The sequence below is a fragment of the Kryptolebias marmoratus genome, linkage group LG19 (assembly GCF_001649575.2).
Source record: "Kryptolebias marmoratus isolate JLee-2015 linkage group LG19, ASM164957v2, whole genome shotgun sequence".
Classification (NCBI taxonomy): domain Eukaryota; kingdom Metazoa; phylum Chordata; class Actinopteri; order Cyprinodontiformes; family Rivulidae; genus Kryptolebias; species Kryptolebias marmoratus.
The window spans coordinates 16856306-16876896 of record NC_051448.1 but is presented as its reverse complement, the minus strand read 5'-3'; the positions used below and the strand labels follow the sequence as shown (position 1 = coordinate 16876896).

The following is a 20591-nucleotide window of genomic DNA, read 5'->3' as shown; positions in this document are numbered from 1 at the left end:
AAAGGCATACATGAGACAAATGCTTTCAACTGAATCACTTTTCACGAGAAATGTGGCCTCGTTTCAATGAGCTGCAAGCGTACCAACAAATATCCACTGATTGCATTTAAAAATATGGACTGTTTATAATCAGCCTCTGGCTATTCTCACTGGATCATCGATGATCAGATGCAGAGATGTGACGGAATCTGGTGGCTTCTTCGTGGCCGTTATCACAGCTGCTAAATAATTCACCTTCTGTTACATGACACTCTTGTGTGTGTATGTGTGTGTGTGTGTGTGTTTGTGTGTTTGTGTGAGTTTTAGTGAGGCGTGTGCCTGACGGGGAGAGATTGAACCCACTGAGATGGATACATCTCCCACTCCAGTTACCTCCCCGGCTACCTAACACTGATATGAACCACTAAGCTCTGATACTGCATCAGACAAAAACACATTCTTGTCGCACAAAGGGGATTCACTAAGCAAGAAGCAGGGGATCAGAAAGCTTGTCAACATAAAGTCCACAAATAAAAAGGGCCTTGGTCATAGGGTAAACAAAAGTAACCCACTATTCATTAAAGTAAGTTCAGTCTAGTTTATTGTCGTCATAAATGTTCTTCTAAGGCACGTTAGTACTCATATATTCTGAAACACGTAAAGTTAATCTGGGTTTGAATTCTGAAGATTGGCTGAAACAAAAACCCTTCAATACCTCCCTGCCCATCATGAGCTGCGCTCTGAATGGGAGCAGAACGTGCATAAAAGAAATTGGACAAACAGGGCATGGAAAATTTATTAATAATGCATGTTGCACATAAAGTGCTGGAACACTGTGTGCACGCCACGCTGAGCGGTGTTTTCTCTGAAGAGGATGTGCCGTTAACAATGCCTTTGGAAGAAGTGGTGGACAGTGATACCGGGAGATCTGAGGCCGTAACGTCGCACAATAAGAGTTTCAGAGCAGCAAGGCTACAAAATACTGAGTCAAATTATTGGACATTCAGAAACAATGTTTTATCTTAAACTCTTCAGACAATTACACCAACTCTTGTTTGTTATCAAAGTGAAAATAACTCCGATGTCACTATAAGGACTACATTTTCAACACATTTCTGTCAGTTAGAAATTCCCACCTGCAGACATCCATAAAACATTAACACAAATGTTTTCTGCTGCATCAGGTGAAATGAAGATTTTCATTTAAGGGTGTTTGTGTGCAATTGTGTTGCTTTACATTTGCACTAGGAAATTTCAATTTCCTACTTTAAGGTAAAAAAACCAAAACCATAAAAATGTTTAGGTTTAATGTGGAGTCAATCCTATATCCGATTTCTGAAATAAATGAAAGCATCATTCACAAACTGAAAATCTGCAGAAACAATGACACCATGGCAAGCTTTGACCATGCTCACTTTTGCTGTTTTTATTTTTATTTTTTTACATGCTTCAGGATCCACAAGAACAATATCGCCATTTATATTTTTTCTACATCTGTCTCTCTTTATCCTGATCCCGTTGTAATTAAACTTCCCTCGAGTGATGGAACCAAAGTGGAAAGTAAAGTAAATTTAAAGAGTGCTTTTTTTCTCTCTTCATGTTTTAGAGACGGTCTGTTCCTGGTATACCTGTTAAAATCGTTAAAACACCAAACATGCCAGAACTTGTCCACCGGTAACTAACTGTTTTGTTCGCTTACGTTGACTTGAATGAGTTACTTATTAGCAAAGCCTTGGGAAAGTCCCATAAACTGTCCATATCTTAAAGTTGCAGTTCAGACATCTTGAAGTTGGGTTCCGTCTTTGAATTATAGAAACAGAGTTTTAATTCTGCCCGGGCTGACGAGCTAACGGCTTGTCCGCGTGGATTACAACAGCCTTAAAACAAATCCAGTCTGAAGGAGTTACGCAGCAGCTCATATAAACACTATTTTACAAACATTTACATCCCTGTTTCCCTCTTACATTGAATTTTACGATTATGTGCGAGCTCAAATAGCAACGGCAGCAGCTAGCTGTAGCACTTCCAGTAAGAATATTGCAATATTTCTGCAGGAATACCTGTGTAATGTGAAAATGACAGCAATGTTAAGGTTTATTAAATAGAGTTTGGATTAATTGCTATGAAATGTTTTGTTTTTAAGATGGCAGCGATCCATTTTGGTCTCAGGTTGTTAGCAATTGTTTATAACCCTTTCCAGAGAACATCGCTTCAAAAAATAACTTTTTTTATCTCAGTAAATGTCTGCGACAGCAGTAATCCACACGGTTTTGTCAAGTCCACAGGTTCCTGGTGACTGGTAATGAGCACATAGACATAAAAACTATGTTTTGACCACATCTTCTTTGCACCTGATTTATGAACACAACTTGTGCATCTTTGAAGTGGTAAAGGCAAATCAGCCTGCTGGCAACGTTTTATTTTTATTTTATTTTTTAAAAGAGAAATAAATAAGGAAAATACAATGAAGGTAACAGATTTTCTGACATAATATCCGACAAACCCGTGTGTTTGTGTGGATCCATCATCAGTTCGTGACCCTCTATGCCAAACTCCAGACCTCGGGGGCCGCCGTCCTGGAAGTTTGAGGTTTTTCTGCTCCAACAAATGATTTAATTACCCCCTCACCAAGTCATCAAGTTCTCCAGAAGCATGTCCACAAGACATTCATTTAAAGCAGGTGTTTTAAAGAAAGAACACGTCTAAAACATGCAGGAGAGCAGCCCCAAAGGAACGGAGTTTGACATGTGTGCTCTATGCCATCAGTTATGGGGAAAATCCAGAGTTAAAGACTGATGACTCCTTTGTCTGCTCTCCTGCCAGGAGCAAGTGCAGGATTAAAAGGTCAATCAAAGGGAGACATGCAGCTGCCTTCAGTATCAGCGTCCTGATATAAGAACTAATACACTATTCTAGTGAAATAAACACAATTCTGATTCCCGTAAGGACAAACCCCTCCAATTTTGGCATGATAGGGACGAGTCGGTTGTAATATAATTTGAAGGAAACTTAGTGACGGCATTACAGGAGACGCATACTGGTGGTTATCTACAGGCTGCAGGGGTTATCTACTGAAACCGATGCTGTTGCTCCATTAGCGCTTCAATAGTCTTGGGTGTCTCTGAGAATAATCGTCGTGCCCATCGCGTTGTTTCTGTGTGCATGTGTCAGTGTGGCCAAGTGTGTGTTCTGGCGGGTCTGGTTTCTAATGCTGGTCATCCATAATTGAGCGTGGCCTTACAGAGGGGGTGGCGATGACGGCGGTGGTGGTAATGGCAGTGGCGGGGGTTAGCAGTCCAGGCTGGCGAAGGCGCCCCGCTGGCCTTAGGCTGCTGGCCACGGCGGTGAGTTTGAGTGGGGTCAGCGGTGCACAAAACGTCCGGCGCCGCTGGACAGTAACCCGAGCCGCGGTGCTGTTTAATTGATGCCACGTCTGATTACCTGTCAGTTCAGGCTCAACACCAGGTAATTCACTAAAAGACGTCCTGAACAGAGGGACGCAACCGCTTTAACCTCGACACACGAGAACTTGGCCCAATGGCGTGGTGATAAAAAGAGATGATAGAGGATGGACGCATTTGTCTTCTTCCTTTCTGATGAACACAATGGAGTTTGAAAGTACGGCAAAAACTGAATAAGACATTCATCGCTAGCTAAAACCGAGGAAAAGGACTCACTGGTCTGAGTTAGAGGTAGACCAGTTGAATGGTCAGACAATTAAATGGGCTGGTTATAAACATTTATTGTTAAATAATCTGAACTGGCCATAACTGGGCATACCCAGACTCTGGAGCAACAAAGGATTCCTCAGGAGGAGCTGGACGAAGATCCCCTGGGACAGGAAGTGTTAGATGGATTGAATTTACAGCTTCATACGCAGACTTAACCTGAACTAAAACAGTAACATATTTAGCTTTAAGACATCCTAACGAAGAAAGGAAACTTTCAAACGTTCTGGAGGTGTTTTAGGTCTTGAATCTGCAGCTGAATGTTTGCAGCAATTCTCCTCGAAAGGTGAAAAGCATCTCAGTGCTGTGATAATAGGATTATTCAGAACAAGAGAATCCATTTTTTGTAACAAAACAAAAAAACAAAAAAACAACAAAAAAAAAAAGGTAAACCGGTCAATTAAGGAACTCGGCACCAATTAACACAGAGCAGGGCAAAGACCTGAGCAGACAGGCTCGACCGCCACATACAGGCGGCGTCTCATACGAGCGTTTAGAAACATCAGCGCTCTCAAATTCCCAAGAATATGTAGGGCATTTCAGATTTCACCCTGTTTGAACCTATTTTTCCTGTTAAAATTCCTTCATACAAGCCCTCTGGGGCTGATTTAAGAGTTTCTGTGTTTGCCCAAATCCGATAAAAAGAAGAAAAAAAAAAAAACTTTTTGCTGCCAAACAAACTTTAAGGCGCAAATATGTATCAATTACTAATGAAGTCTGTAAAAGCGAGCAGAGCCACATGAGTCAGAGGTGTTAAGTTCAACACATGTTGTTCAAACTGTGAAGAGGATTGTAAAAATACCATCAGTCACATTATCTGTGGAGCTCGTTTAGGGGAGCACTGTGAGCTGATGAACTGCTTATGGTTTTCATTCTCAATTACTCCTCAAAAAAAAAACGCATAAAGCAGAAAATGTGCTGATCTAGAACTCCACCTTCTGGAAGTTTTTAATGCACATTTTTGTCAGCACAAATCACCCAAATCCCAGAGATGCGCAGAGCAATAAACCCACATTATCGACCCGGCTTCCTAGGCTTAAACTTTAAAGCATTTATTCTGTTCAAATGTCTTCATCTACACGTTGATTTTATATTTATGATAGTATGTTGCAGCTCATTATCTGTTCGATTTCAATCATCAGACTTTAAAGACCCTGACTTGGAGCTCATTTTCTGGAAGAAATTGATTTTTGAGCAGCAACATAGCAGAAGAAGCTTTAAAAATCACCTGCAGTCAGTTTCACCTTCGTTACAGTTTTCCTGGAGGAAGTTAGGAACCCGGATGTTTCTGTTAATTGAATATGACATGCTTTTAGATCAAACCCGAACATCATGAGGTCTGTGTTACCCCTATTGAGCAACAAATGTCTCCACCCAGTGGTGGCTGAGCATTAGTTCAAATTAGTACAGTATACCCCCCAGTTTCTAGTCCCCACAATAATATACACATTTTTTCCCCTCTCAGTGCTGCTCTCTGCTGCCACCATGTGGACACAAACTGAAAAGACAAGCCCTGATATTTATCGACAAAGCTAGATGTTTTGACAAAAACAAAACGGAAAAACCTTTAAGAAAGTCGAGTTTTATTTGTGTTATGACAGCCCTGTCTCTCACTGGTTAAATACAATGTCACAAATAGTCACACTGAAGCTCTGGCTCATTTGCCTGAGAGGTAATAAGAACAACGGCTTAGTTTATTAATTTGGGGGGAGAGTTAAGACTTCATTTTAAAAACAGAAAGAAAAAAAAAATCCAGAAAGAAAGAACGGATATAAGTGGACTGTAAAGAATCTGGGAATTCACCTGCCAGGTGCCCGACAAACTCTTGTTTCACTGAATGGCACATATGTTTTTCTCTTCCAGGTGACAAGCGACAAAAATCCTTTGACATTTCGCAGTCCTTGTAGTGTTTACAGTTCAGAGTGCAGGCCGTCACACCCGCAGCTCCTCACTCCTTACCCCACAGGAAAGACCTGGAACTGATACAATCAGACAATAAAGAGGCAAAATAATTACCAATAACAAAAACAAGACAGCTGCAAGAGCTGGAGACAGACTGGTAGATTGCAAAGCAGATTGGCTTCACGTCCAAGTAACGTCCCCTACATCGGGAGAGATCCGCCAGACACTCGTTTGTAGATTTAAAAAAAAGAAACTTAAATAAAAGTATGACGTGTATTTACAGAGACATTCAGACATACAGCGCATACACTGACGAAGCTGCACAGAATCACAGTCGTTGCCACATCACAACAATCTTCAGTGTCCAAAGTCACACATATGGGTCTTTGGGACAAACATTAAATAAAACAAAAAAATAGAAACTATTGCAGTTGCATCAAAATGTTCCCAAGTTGCAGTACAGCGGCTCGTTGAGCTTGTTGTTTGAGTCTAATGGCAGTCGGAGATAGTTTTGATCGTTCCAAACTTACAAGGAAACCAAAACGTTGCCCTAAAGCGTCCGTGTCGCTCGGTAAAACCAGGCCTGCAAAGTCAATAAAAAAATAACAGTTTTCATGTTGCGTCTCTAACGTTTCCTCTGTGACTTGAGCACTGTGTGAGATGAGCGTTACTGTGACGGGACAAACCGACAGGCAACTAAACGGAGAGTAAAGATCTTCTGACGTGTGCTTCTGTTACGAACAATTAACATCTTACCTGTTGCAGACGGCTCTTTCATTGACCTTAGTTTGATGAGCTACGGCTAGTCTGAGTGAGGCCCAGACCACAGATAAAAGTCTAAGAAAGTTAAATATTACAACAATTAGTTAAAAAAAAGAGGTTTTCAGGTGGAAGTAGTTCTGGTAAAAGGGAAATGTTTGAAAACTCTCAGATCAGTTTCCCGCTCACAGCTTCAGTCCGTCTACCACATGCTGTCTCATAACAGCTCCAATCTCTAAAATGTTATCATGTGAACACTATTTTATAAACCTTTACATTGTCGTCGATTTTACAGCACGTTTTAATGCGGCAGAAATAATATGGTATTTCTCCCAGGCTGCACTGGAAGTCCTACAGCTAACCATAGATATTCATAGAAATAACTGTTTCATGTGAAATTGACAACAATTATAAAATAAAAATCTTCGAGTCTTTGGTCTTGGCCTCGATAGGGTGTCCGACGCTGGTCCTCAAGGGCCACTATCCTGCATGTTTTACTTGTTTCTCTGCTCCAACACACCTGGTTTGAATCAATGGGTGATTAACAGGCTTCTGCAGAACAAGAAGAGGTGATTTAACCACTGAATCAGGTGTGTTGGAGCAGGGAAACAAGGAAAACATGCAGGATGGTGGCCCTCCGGGACCAGCTGTTAGCTCATCAATCAGGTCAGAAATAAACTGCTTCTCCAAACTGAGGTCGTTTAAAGAGCCATCTACAACGGGTAAGATATTAACTCCGCTGAACCCCACTTTAAAAGATATCAACAATCAAACTCCCAGATAAATATTCTTGGAAAAAAAAAAAAAAAGTTCAATGTTTTCCCAACAGAAACTGTTTTGGTTTGTGCGTTAAAACAAAACAAACAGCCTCATAACCAGAAAGACCCCGACATCGGGCCCTTCGTTTGGAGCTGACTGAATCCACCTGTTTCACCTTTTACATCCAAACTAGAAACCGTTAAGGAGGACAATCTTAAAACAACAACAACAAAGTGCTCACAAAAAGACGAACTGGTCCTTTTTGTTGTCCCCCCCCCCTCAACAAGTCGAGCTTCAAACAGCACCCCAACGTTGGGGCGCAGTCGGTGTCGCCCCCTGAGGCGATACAGACTTCAAATCATTTCCCGTGGCTTCGCAAGACCGCGTGCCGCCGTCCCATAGGACTGTCCGCCATCTTGGAGATAAAGCATCAAACATGCAGAAAGACCAGTGTTAAACGAGCTCAACGACAGACGGTAGAAAAAAAAAAAAAGATGCGATATCTGAGAGAGGGCCAGGCGGCGGGCGCGGCGTCTGCACGTGTCCTGTTCGGAGGCTTGTTCCCTCAGAGTGAGTCCGCTCCTTTGAACGGTTTTTGGACGCACTCTTCATTCAAGCCTAGCGCGACTTCCAGCCCACACCGCCACCTCGCCAAAGATTAACTTAAAGAAAAAAATATATATTAAAAAAAACAAATCATCAGAGTAGAAGAACGAATCAGCATGACAACACGACACCTCGAAGGAAAGGGAGAGCAGAGAGGCCAGTGCTCAGAGGGAGGTACAGGTGGAGGGTTAGTAGAGGTTACCCTGATTGATTCTACCCCGTTAGTCAATAATTAGCTGTCACCACAGAGCACAAAGTCAAATTAATTAGAGGGAAATGTACACAATATTTTACAGGAGGGGGAAAAAAAAAAAAACCCAAAAGAATCGGTTATAAAATTTGAAGACAATTTGAAAATTTAAAAAGAAAACCCACACCCCTGAACTATTCCTTCATATGTATTTACACACATGTGGTTATTAACATTGATTACAGAGATTACCGACCGGAGCCGATCTGAAGATCTGAGACGAAAAAGGAAATGATGACTAAGCCTTTAAACGGCGGCCGCAGCTGGAGCTGTACGAGCCACGCCTTCCCAGGTGTGGTCGGGTTTGGATTAACGTGACTTCAGACATTTCTGTTCAGAAAATTTCACTGAAATGACAATTTTGTTTCCCCCCCCAAAAGGCATATTATACATTCATAACACTATGAGAGTTTAACTGTGGGTTCACGTCAGTAGCTGTGTTTGTGTCAACGTATACGCCACAGTTTCTTCCATCTGTGGGAGCATTCACTTCTACGTCTATTTTCTGAGGACATATAGACGTTTCGGACCTTCAAGACTTTTTTTTTTATTATTTGGCAAGTCTTGGCAGACTGAAGTCGAGAAGCTGGATTTCAGGGCTGTTCTTCTGTTTATCTTTTTGTTAAAAGTGAGGGATTTACTTGTGGTTGTTGAGGTTGGGACAAGTGTGCTGGGGGGAAAAAAAAGAAGAAGAAGAGAGGGGCCCTCGCAAAGACAGAAGTACAAATGTGTGTTCGTCTCTCCGTGGCTCGTCTGGGCTCCTGCCCTCACGACGGAAGCACATTTCCGTAGGAAACAATTGCACCTCGTTGGCTCAACTCAGTGGGCCAATCAGCAGTGACGGGAGCCAGAGGCCCCGGGCCCGCCCCCATCGCTCCGACCAGAGTTTGATTGGCTGCTTTGGGAATGTGCGTTTGGGAGGAAAAAAAAAAAAAAAAAAAAAGAGGGGCCACTGTCCGTTCAGCTTGTAGATGGGACGGGAAGGGGGGGGATGCGGTATCCGTGGTGATGAAGTGTCGGGAAGCCGAAGAGAGGAGCAGCTTAAACCTCTGCTACCGTCAAGCCGATTCGTTCCTCCTCCTGTCAGTCGCGGCTGGGCTTCTTCAGGGAGAAGGCGAAGATGTTAAAATGGCCGCTGAGCTGTTGTACCTAGCAAGACAAACAAACAAGTAAACAAGCATTCAGTGTGTTTCAGTTCAGAAAGACTTGAGATTTGATGAAATTTGGCGCCATAAAACCAGAAACGGATGCTCTGGAGAAGTTGTGCCTAAAGCTGGAGTCAGGTTCTCACCAAGGAGGTCTTGAGGCGCACAGAAATCAAATCAAAGAGGATTGCTAATAGCATATTTAGCCACAACGGTGGCAAAGAAATAAAAATCAATGGGAATAAAAGGGGATGTAAAATAAAATAATGGGTGATAAAGCTCTTTATTAAATGGCTTATAAGCCACATTAACATCCTTCACCCAGCAGCAGTCGGGATCACGAGTCTCCCTGACTTTTATTTTGTTGGTCAAACGTTTGGGAACCGCCGCTCTACACCACATGTATCAAACTGAAGGCTCACGGGCCAGATCCAGCCCTGGTTGTACTTTCATAAAATTTTAAAGGTATTAGACTGGTGACACACCGAGTCTCTATGACTACGTTCACACTGCAGGCTCATGTGTCTCGAATCATTATTATGAATTATCTGAACGTCTGACCTAAATCAGGTTTTTTATGAGAAATCTGATTTTTCTCAAATCTAACCTAGGCCACTTTCATTTGTGGTACAAAATTGGATCCATATCTGATGGTTTTCAAAGTGATCTCATTCTAAACCGTCGTGTCGCATTTCATCTGACTTTCACATCACTGAAGTAGGGGTGTGTGCATCGATCCAAATATTGATATTATCGACACCAACATCATGCAGTTTAAAGAAGTCCAGCTGCTTCTTCTCTTTTTAAACCTTTTAGATTAGACATGTGCTGGATGATTGAGATTCTACACCAATATATGGTACTAATTGTTGTCGGACAGTATCAATACAGGGATCGATGCACGAGTTTGTTTCTACTTTCAGTGCTTGCTCCCTTTCCAGAAGGGCAATTCTGCACCGGAGTAGCCAGAAAGCAGCAAGATAAAATGTAAACATTGGATGAAACAAGCATGGCAGATAATGATTTTGTCTCCACAAGGAAACAGCTTTTATAATCAGGATGCGCTCACCATCCCTCTGAGCTTTCACCCCCGCTGCCTCGTCACAACCTCCGAGATTTGTTGCTCCGCTCACTACTTATAGACTTTGACACGAAAGCGTTCGCGGTGCCACTGTGTCGTTTTTTATGACAAGTTTTTACGACGCACTTCATAAAGTGGTGTAAAATTTGAAGTGGAGTGATATCTGTGCTACTCTAGGTCTATGATTTGGGAGAACCTCAGGAGATACGGCGACGCTAACAATCCGTCATCCGAGAGACGATGTCAGCTCATCACAAATCCCAAAACGGTTCAAGTGAGGCAGCTCTTACCACTGATATGCCGTAGTGTATGTGTGCCAGGATGACAGCAGCTGTCCACAGATAAAGCAGCGTCGTCTCGTTGGAGAGGACCCCCGTCACGGCTAACAGCACCACGGCGGTCATGGGCAGCAGCATCCAGTTCAGCGGCTGGCAACGCGTGTTACTCATCTGACACACGATCAGCTTACACTGAACAAAAAACACAAACACACCTCAACGAGTGTTTTCAGAGAGGCTAAAAAGGAAAAAAAGCAAAAAAGGCAAAGATACTCACAGTGACGTTGGCAAAAGCCGTCCCCACCATGAGGTAGTAGATCCTGGGCTGCAGATCCAGGATGTTGGACGGGGAGAAGACGACCCAAGCGGTGGACAAGAGGAAGAGGAGGACGGGCGAAAGGAAAGGCAGCAAGGCTTCGTACAGACTGCTGTGCTTCAGAGTGTTACTCCGGTGAGCCCTGAAAATCCACAAAGAGTCAAAACACTGGAGGGGGACAGCATTAAAGGGATAGTTCAGGTGTTTAGAAGTGGGGTTCTGTGGAAAGATGAGCAATTATTATCCAACCTGTTGTAGATAGCTCTTTGAACTACCTCAATTTGGACAAATAAAGTTTTATTCTGTCTAGACTGATGATGCACTTTGGTCTTGATGTCGCTCTGACTCGCTGTCAGCTGGTTCAGCATTCTCACTACAGTTAGTTTTTAATGTTTTCCAAACTTTCTTACAATCTAACTACTTCTGCATATTTTGTACCATTTTAGCCATTCTTATATCTAAACATTCGGCTCATTTAGGAGATAAGTGCTTTGACTTTAGGTTCCTGGAACTTTTAAACTTTTGAAAATATTGAACTTTACAAATATTTTCCCCATAGAAATACATTAAGTTCTTTTTAATTCCTTCAAAAGCATTGTTCTATTTGAAATCTGTTTCCACGTACCGTATTTTCCGCACTGGATTATAAGACCCACTGTCAATGAATGGTCCATTTTCAAACTTTTGTTATATATAAAGCGCACCGGACTATAAGGCTCATTGTTGTGCACCTCCGAAATTTTGTAACTTCACGTGGACTGTGTGCGGCGCGCTCCATTCAAAATGGACGATTTCAGTGCTCTAGCGGAGCTGGTTCGCCTGTATCAGCATTTCTATGATCCCTCTATGAGAGATCACAAAGATAATTAAACGGTTCAAAACTCATGGAAGAATACTGCACCGACGTCAGCGTCAAGTATAAACGCCTCCACCGCTCGCTCAGGCCTGCACGACTATAACTGAGCCTTAATGCTGCAAGCGGTGCGGCTTTGTAGTTTAACCAAAGTCATAATAAAACAACGACTTCCTACATATATAAGGCGCTCCGGATTATAAGGCTCACTGTCATCTTTTGAGAAAATTGAAGGCTTTTAAGTGCGCCTTATAGTCCGTAAAATACGGTACTTATTTTTGTCTTCATATGATCCTTTTAGTTTTTACCTACTGTTCTACTACTTTTACCTTTCAGCTAGCCTTTTCCTACTTTTAGCATTTAAATACATTTCATTATTTTTTACTTTTAGCTAGTGCTCTGCCTCTTTTAGCTCACTGGTGTCTAACCCTGGTCCTGAAGAGCCACCATCCTGCATGTTTTAGTTCAGGGGTGTCCAAAGTCGGTCCTCGAGGGCCGGCATCCTGCATGTTTTAGTTTTCTCCCTGGTTTTACACACCTGGATCAAATGATGGCTCATTAGAAGGCCTAAGCAGAACACTGACATGCTGAGGAGGTTGTTACAACCACTAGGGAGAGAACTAAAACATGCAGGATGCCGGCCCTCGAGGACCGACTTTGGACACCCCTGTTTTAGTTGTTTCTCTGCTGTGACACACCTGATATAAATGACTGTGATTAACGGGCTTCTGCAGAACATGAAGACCTGCTGAAGAGCGGAGAAACAACTAAAACACACAGCACGGTGGTCCTCCAGGACCAGGACTGGACACCACTGATTTAGTCTTAACAATTCAGTGTCAAATTCTTCTGTAAATTTTACATCACTCAGAACTCTGGATTCACATTGTGTTTTCTTACTTTAACAAGTTTTTCTTGTGGAATTATGGTCTTTCAAAAGAGCTATCTACAACAGGTAAGCTGATTAATCATAACATTTCTACAAAAACCCCAATTCAGACCATCTGAACTGTCGTATTAATGACAAAACTGAGCCAGATAAAATCCTTTCTAACCCGTACTTACTTCAGGACATTGTAGAGGCTCATGGGTAATGCCACGGTAAAGGAACAAGCTGGAAACAAGCGCACGTCAGCGTTAACAGACGCCTGAATAGGTGGCCAAATAAACTCGGAGAGACCAAAGAACACTCACCCACGATCATAAAGATGAACAGATCTCGATAAAGGAAGCTCCAAACGGCTGGTTGGTACCAGGTTTCTACACCCACCACAGCAGTGACCAGGTAAACAAGTGAGATTGTCTGAGAGGAGACATAAAAACACCAAGACCTTAAAAGACTGGCTGGGTCAAGAGGCTGCGACGAAACTCCTACACGTGTGGGTTCTTACAACTTGGCTGATGTCGTATCCCCACGGCAGGAACAAGATGCCGGTGTTGTATTTCTCCCAGTGGGACAGGATGAAGGAGAACAGCACCACCCACAGTATGTAATAGAGTATGGCCACACTCACGCCGCTCTCCCCGCGCCCAAATATGGAGTACACGGTGGCCACGAAAAACACGCACGCCCAGCTGTCCAGACCGTGGTCGAAGAGCTCCCCTAGTGGCGTGGAGGAGTTGGTGCGGCGAGCCTGCTTACCGTCGACGCCGTCTTCGCAAACAGGAAAAAAAAAAAGACGGCGGGGATAGTTAGAAACAGCAGAGTATGACGGGATACAGATATGAACACAAACAAAGTAACAAGGAAATATTTCTGGACAGAACGCGATTACATCACATATTCATTTGTCTGTGAGCGTTAGCAAAATGGCTCCTGAACCAATGGACAGATTTTAATAAAACTAAGAAAATAATCATTGGGTGTACAAGTAAAACTTATTTTTCTTTCATCTGTTGCCTTTTCAGGGGTCGCTACAGTGAGTCGTCCTCTGTCCTCACGTGCGATAATAACCAGAAAATCCGAAAAGTATTGTTGCTTGAAATGCCCATCCTTAATGCTTACTGACCTTAAAGGTTTAAACAGAAACTCTTAGTCTGACAGCAACAGCTCAGAAATAAAATTTAAAAAAAAAAAAACAGATAAGACTGACTCTCCTTATCTGTCTGTAAGACATCTGGCAGCTGATTCTGAAATCCTGCTGTGTGGGGTTTATGGTCCGATCAAAAATAATACACGAACAACCGAGGCTGTATCGTGAAGCAGTGGGACTCCGAGCTTTTTGGAGTCACTGTGGTTCCCGCCCGAATTTCTCCGAAAGCCTCAGAGGGTAAGGTCAGAACTCACCGAGTGTGTAGGCTAAGAAGTTGAAGAGGCCTGCAGCAACCCAGACCCAGCTGGGCACGTGTTCATGTCCTGCAGCTGAGAAACACCAGATGTTAAAATACATACACTCACACACAACAGAGTACAGGTTAGTAAACTGATTTAACACTATTATTATTTAACATAAATCAATCTGAGACTGAGCAAAATGATGAAACAACAAAAAAAAAAAAAAATCACATTTGAGGTGAAACTGTGTATAACTTGGTTTAGCTGGTGTTTTAAAGACAAACAGGAAGAGATTTCAGGTCAAAGTGACAAAGGCCTGTGTTATGTGAGCAAAAATCATGTTGTTAGATGACACAGAAGACAGACTCTTACATCATTATTTATATTTTAGGGATACACACACACAGAGTAACTCTGGGCCTGTTGACATTTGACGCTGAAGTCCGTCTTTAACTGTCCGATTGAGATCAGTCAGCGCTAAACACGTGTCTGAACTCTTAAAGTGAGTGCTGTCAGTCACAGGACAGCAGCGTTGTCTGACGGAGGCGTCGGAGCTGACCAACACGCAGTTAAGCCACCCAAAACGGACCCAAAACCGTTTCGTAATGACAAATGTGAACAGGCCCTCTGACAGCAAATCTGTGTCTGTGACGGTTTGAACTGATGATTATCCAGATCAGGAAGTGCTGAACTTGGACTCAACCAGCAAAAACCAAAGAATACACAACAACATTCCTTTGTAGAAAATGATTAAAGCCAAGGACGTACAAGAGGCAGTGAAGTCAAAGTCGAAGAAGGCCAACATGAGGAAGTTCAAGACGAGGAACATAAATCCTGTGAATGTAATGAGGTTTGGAGCCAGCCATGTCGGTAGAAACTGTTGGGAGATTAAAACAAACAATTTAAAACAGTTCATCATCGCTTGTTATCAAAAATAATTAAGCTACAGCACATAACTGTCACCCTTCAAGGCCTCTATAATCCTCTCTGCTGTGTGTCAGGCAGATATTTTAAACTGTTGTCACATCGTCATACGGCAGAGATAAGGAGATAAATATATCAGGAAGAGATTAATAGTCTGTACAGTCTATCAGGCACATGATAACAGATTTTTTTTTTTTGGAAAGGTCGGAACAGACTATCCCAGTCAAACGCTGCATGACACGGCGCCACTCATGGAAACTTCATTAATGATGGAGCGCCCGCAGGTCTCTCACCTTCACTAAAAAGTTCCAGAAAGGATGCATAATGTAGACGGACAGGGGATTTGTGTCCACGGCGCTGTACTGCGGAAACAAACAAACACACAAAAATAAATGTTTCAGAGGTTTACAGGATCATTCAGGCAACCTATCGTTTTAAAGACCAAAACAACCAGACTCCAGTTTCTGTAACTTTATCCGAGCGCGACAAACATGTGTAAGAGATCCAGCGTAACGGACCCTAACTCATGTTCATACGCTTTAACGACTGTGCACACGCCCTCTGCTACACGTCCGGGTTTTTATAGTTTCATGCAACACTCATTTCTTTCTTTTTGGTAGGATCTTCATTTAGATCAGCATTCTTCAAACAAGATATTGACGCTCTTGTCTTATTGACCACGACACCATTGAGCGCATAAGCTTGAACTGTGCTGAACTCATGGACTAAATTAGACTTTCTTTTAGTTTCATGAAAACAAAAAACACACATATTAGAGGTATGTTGTAAAACACTTCATAAAATAACACTGTGGACATGTTTATGATGTCATGAGTGTTTGTCAAATAATAAAAAAAGGTAATTTATCACATATTTAAAAAGAAATATTGCAACCAAAAACAATAAAGAAGGTAAAGCAAACTAGAACATTTTTGAAGGGTGTCGATGCAGCTGCTGCCCAAAACTAACAGTTTTGCAAAAATGCCTTCATTTGATGCGTGAACAGCATAAGAAGTGTAACGAGTAATGTTACGGTCACCGTGGTAACCACACACCTGTGTCTCTCACTACCTGACTCCCAGGTTAATGAGAGGGAAACAAAAAATGCACACTGAAATGTAAGCCTGTGTTAAAAACCTGCAAGTCGTGTCTTTAAAATCCTTGAAGCATGAGCCACAGAAGACGCTGATGGTCAAACACGTGGATTCTTAGGTTTGTACAGCGTTTTGTGTTGAAGATGTGACAAGTTAAAAACACCCGTCGATTCCGATTTTGAGGACAATATTACGATTTAAAATAGAGCCAAAGTCTATGGGAACTGTGTGTGCGTACTCTGCATTCTGGGTGGATTTGAGAGAAAAACGTAAGTCTTATAAACAGTGAGACGCAAACTGGGTGAAAAAAAAAGACAAAATTCCTTACGTTTTGATGTAGGGTTTGTATATGTGCCGAAAAAAAAGTTATGGAGAGAGAAAAGAGTTTGTTTGCATGAGATTATAGACATATCAAAAAATAACGCAACAACATCCACTATCAGCTGAAAATTATGAGAAACATATCTGTAAAAATCAGAACTGATTAAAACTGACAAGATATTAAAGCGCACCAGTTCAGTCATGTGAAATACATCTGAGCTATAGAGCTCCAAAGAAGACTGAGTTTTTTTTCACATTTTGTCAAAAATCCCATTGATTTCTGTATCTTTCCTTGCAATCTTTTAGCAGATTTTGTCATGTTTACGCACCGCATCGCTACCAAAAGTTACAGCACACTATTTTAGATCCACCTGCGTGTTTTGGTGTATAATTAGCTTGTTTTAGTTGTTTTTTCGAAGAGCTCGAACAGAACTGCAATGAGGGTGAAGCACCCTTATATAAATGATATTCAGACATTTTGCTGCTCTGGTTGCTTGCTTCCTTACAGGAACATTTGTTCACCTTTAAAGAGTCTGTCCTCTGCCGTCTGTCAGTGCAGGACCGACCAGGGGAAGACACATTAAAAGGGCAATAATTAAAAAGTGCCCCTCAGGATGAACAGCTCAGGTCAGCTTTAATGTAATAAAAGGTAGAAATGAGGCTGATGGAGCAAAAACATGAAAAAATACAAGCCAATTAGCAAATTGAGGATTTGTTTTTACCTCGTAGTAGATGTGGCATATTATTTCACACCAGGATTCTTTATTTTATACATCGTGCTGATAAAAAAGAACATTAACCATTTCAGGAAGAGTTACATATCTTATGAAATAACTGGAATTCCTTCAGTCACCATGTTACTATCAGAAACGTTTATCTTTACAGGAAGTTTGAAAACAAAAGGTTTCTGTCTGTGACAACCACACAACAGAGGTAAGTTTGTCTATAAGAACTTGAAAACAACATTTCATGGTCAACACAAGTCTTATAAGTGTAATTACACACGACAGTCCCTGTTTCCAACCAGAGTGGGTCCACTCCCACTCATGCCTTATTGGATTTTCTATACGGGGTGTCTTTTATTATTCGGAGGGGGCAGAAATAAACATTAACAAACTAGTTTTATACGCAGATATAACTGGATAGGGGAGCTCTAAGACGTGAAATAAAACACTGTTCTGAGGAGCCTTTTTTGAATTAAAAAAAACTGGCAGAGAAAACAGTGGCTAGCCATTAGCTTTTTTTGCGCCAATGCAAAGCGCAGGTTCATGTAACGCGACACTTCCGGTGTTCGGTTTCAAAATAAAAGCACTGTTCGTGGCTGACATACAGGTTAACATTGCATTGAGTGTTTTATTTCGCTCACCAATTTCTAAGAATATTTTTTGACAGTGAGAAAGTATGACACTTTGTGCTAAAAAAAACAGAATAAAAGACAATGACTTATAAGTTAGAAGGACTGACAATAAGTAAGTCAGGACTTTTCGTAAAGTGAACGGAAAATAAAATCTGTGGTTATACACAATTGCGGTGCTGGGCAGAGTTCAAATGATAAAAATAACCCTACTCATGTACCCCATGTATACAATTTATTTTGAGTGATAAAGTGCATAAGATCCGGTATAAGCTCAGCCGCCTTGACATTTTGTCAGGGAAGCACCCTGTGGATCGTGACAGCGGCTATCTATCTATCGGTTCAATGGTTTGCAGCTAGCATGCTACAATACAGTTCATCACTCGTACCTTGTATTTGTCGAAGCCCGCGAGCTGCTCCTGAGTGACATATTCGTAAAGAGCCATGGCGGTGAGGTGCGGCTCAACGACGAGATAAATGAATATCTCTTCTTTAGGAGAGGCAAATCCCTAATGTTAGCTGCCGACTCGATGTACCATCTAGGTTAGCCGCCGTCTTCACGCCGGGTGAGGCGATGTCGAATCACCGAAGCCACGCCCACTCAGTATGGCAGGCCGTTGTAACATGTAATCAAACCACACTATTATTTATGGTCATCCTTTTCAACAGGACATTCTTAAATATGCATATTGAATTTATCGATATCTAATAGCATAGCTACAGGTAGCTATGCTTATTATATTACACATGTATATCTTTTCAGACTGTTGTAAATAAACTGTTGCTCGTCATCATTCAAATTCCTGATCTCTGAATAGTCATAAAATTAATACTGAATACTTCACAGGACATTTTTCAAGCTGGAATGTTTATTTTACATTTAAAATCATATCAGAAGTATTTTAAATAAGTTTTTATTTGAAAAATTCAGAATAAAAATATTACTACAGATACATTGGAAATACTGTACCTTGTCAAATCTAAGCTAACTATTAAATGGTAAATCAGCTTGCCAAAAAAGGGCCAGCTCTGGACGTTTGCCTAAAAAAATGAGCAGAAACGTGATTAAATTGCGTTGTCTGTACAATTTATCTGCAACATATGAAAAATATTCAAGATAATATATTTTAGAGATTTAACTGCGTTTAGGTCGTATGTGTTAAATAAAATAAAAACATTTATGTGACGCCGGTAAACGTGACGTGGCTTTCCGCCGCAACCGGAAGTGAGAGACTTCTTGGCTTGTGTGCAGCGAGAGAAGCTGAAGCGTCACTCGAACCAGATAATAAAGACAAAATAAATATCAAGGTAGGAGCTACGTTTAGCTTAGCGATATTTCTGTCTGACGTAGTTGTTGTTTTAATTGGTCTGCGTCGTTCCTCGCATTAATAAGGCTGTTTTTGTTGCGCTAGTTCGCCACCTAGCTAAGTTAGCTTTACACATCTTGACGTCAGCACCTGAATTACTGAGCAGACTGTGGCTTAACAATGTTACTGAAATCGTAAACTGTAAAATGTGTTTTAGCTTTTTTAAAATTTGACTGCCATTTAAAACGTGAACCCTATCATAGAAAACGCGACTTGTATCAAAACAGCGTCACAAATTGTTTGTTTGACATTTATTGTTCATGTTCGACAACTATTATGCAGTATGTGTGTATTCGTGGCTTAACCAGGAGTCACTGGGTTTTTTTTTAAAAAAAGCTCCATGACTCAAAGCAGCCACGGGTTTATCTTCCTGACTATCAGGAAAAAAAATATTCCCCAATCTTTGTCAGGTTATCAGCCTCACTCCTTTACATTTCGTATCACTGAAAAGCCCTGAATGTCCTCTGTAGAAGCAAAAGGAGTTAATTCAGTAGTATGCAGTAGGTGGGAGATATTCAGGTTTACAAATGTCCTCCATAGAGGACAGATTTGAGCTACTGGAAGTCAGGAGGATATGATAAACAGACTAAATCCACTCATCCTCCTCTGACCCGACATGGTGCTTTTCTCCTCCCTGCTCTTTGGGATCTTCTGATTCCAGGATGGTGACGGACGTGCAGCTGGCCATCTTCGCCAACATGCTCGGCGTGTCCTTGTTCCTGCTGGTCGTGTTGTACCACTACGTTGCCGTCAACAACCCCAAAAAGCAGGAGTAGAGTCCAGCTCCAAGGGCTGCAGAGGTGAGTGTTTACCACTGTCAGATAGATCACCACAGCCAGTCTGGGGGGTTCTAGATGTGTCTGCAAAGCAGAACACTTTAAAGTCTTGGTTCTACCTTTTTTCTTTCTTTTGTCTCCCTTAGGTGAGATGGACATCGGAGTCATGGCTCTCCTCCAGCTCCAGACCAATTTCTGTTGCACCTTAGTATTTTTGTTTTCTAATAAAAATGTTTGAATCTCATTTGAAGTGATTGTTTTTATATATATATATACACACACCCATAACATTCAGACTTAAAGCCATAATAGCTGTCAAGATGTGTTTTTTTTTTTTTTATCTGAATTTTATGCATGTGTATCATCTATGATTTAAAAAATACACTAAATTTGAATCATTCACTACTAAAAGTCCACCACATAATTTGTAATAAATAAGCAAAATCAGCAGTCAGGTTTTGTTGCCAACAGTTACGAGTTGTTTGTTTACATTCGAACACTGGCGAGTTCACTTTGGTCAGTCTTGGCGCTCGAAGGATATCAAGTCCGTAAAATAATCCCTGGATGTAAACAGAGTCAGAGCCGCAGGTCGAAAGAGAGATGTTTAAAAGTTCTTCTGAGAGGAAACGGCGATTAAAAGCTGTGAGGACGAGTCGACAGAAGTCGAGTCATTCTGGGGAGGAAATCAAGCGGCGCTGAGATATTCTGAACTACTGATCGCTGAATTTAGTTGAACACAAAAGTGAGGAATATTTGCTTTTTCCTGTCACTCTTTTTTTTTTACTAAAACCCTGATGGTTTTAAGCTGCAATATTTTGTATTTT

The 20591-nt window shown here is 41.6% G+C and overlaps 2 protein-coding genes across 3 annotated transcripts; one reads left to right on the top strand and one right to left on the bottom strand.

Annotated features, from left to right (window-relative positions):
* Positions 1–7005: 7005 nt before the first annotated feature.
* selenoi (selenoprotein I) lies at positions 7006–18212 on the bottom strand. 2 transcript variants are annotated; one of them, XM_017409043.3, is made up of 10 exons: positions 18014–18211; positions 15149–15217; positions 14700–14808; positions 13944–14018; positions 13048–13310; positions 12851–12959; positions 12722–12770; positions 10765–10945; positions 10500–10679; positions 7006–9132 (listed from the first exon to the last, which is right to left on the bottom strand). In XM_017409043.3, exons 1-10 carry the CDS (start codon positions 18068–18070, stop codon positions 9025–9027), a joined length of 1200 nt encoding a protein of 399 aa, XP_017264532.2. In that variant the 5' UTR covers positions 18071–18211; the 3' UTR covers positions 7006–9024. The 2 variants fall into 2 exon arrangements, with proteins under 2 accessions (XP_017264532.2, XP_024860127.1); XM_025004359.2 differs by having other exon boundaries at positions 9067–9132; positions 18014–18212.
* Positions 18213–18928: 716 nt separating this feature from the next.
* On the top strand, positions 18929–20011 carry ost4 (oligosaccharyltransferase complex subunit 4 (non-catalytic)). The gene is made up of 3 exons (XM_017409089.3): positions 18929–18932; positions 19653–19791; positions 19914–20011. The coding sequence occupies exon 2, from the start codon at positions 19654–19656 to the stop codon at positions 19765–19767; it is 114 nt and encodes a 37-aa protein (XP_017264578.1). The 5' UTR covers positions 18929–18932; position 19653; the 3' UTR covers positions 19768–19791; positions 19914–20011.
* The last annotated feature ends 580 nt before the right edge of the window (positions 20012–20591 follow it).

Excerpts from the sequence above, each read along its gene's own strand:
- selenoi (XM_025004359.2), bottom strand. The coding sequence starts at position 18,070 with ATGGCTCTTTACGAATATGTCACTCAGGAGCAGCTCGCGGGCTTCGAC. Across the intron at positions 14,019-14,699 it reads CTTTGACTTCACTGCCTCTT|CTGCAGGACATGAACACGTG; the intron begins GTACGTCCTTGG and ends GGTGTTTCTCAG. Across the intron at positions 10,946-12,721 it reads AGCCTCTACAATGTCCTGAA|GGCTCACCGGAGTAACACTC; the intron begins GTAAGTACGGGT and ends GTGGATTTTCAG.
- ost4 (XM_017409089.3), top strand. The coding sequence starts at position 19,654 with ATGGTGACGGACGTGCAGCTGGCCATCTTCGCCAACATGCTCGGCGTG.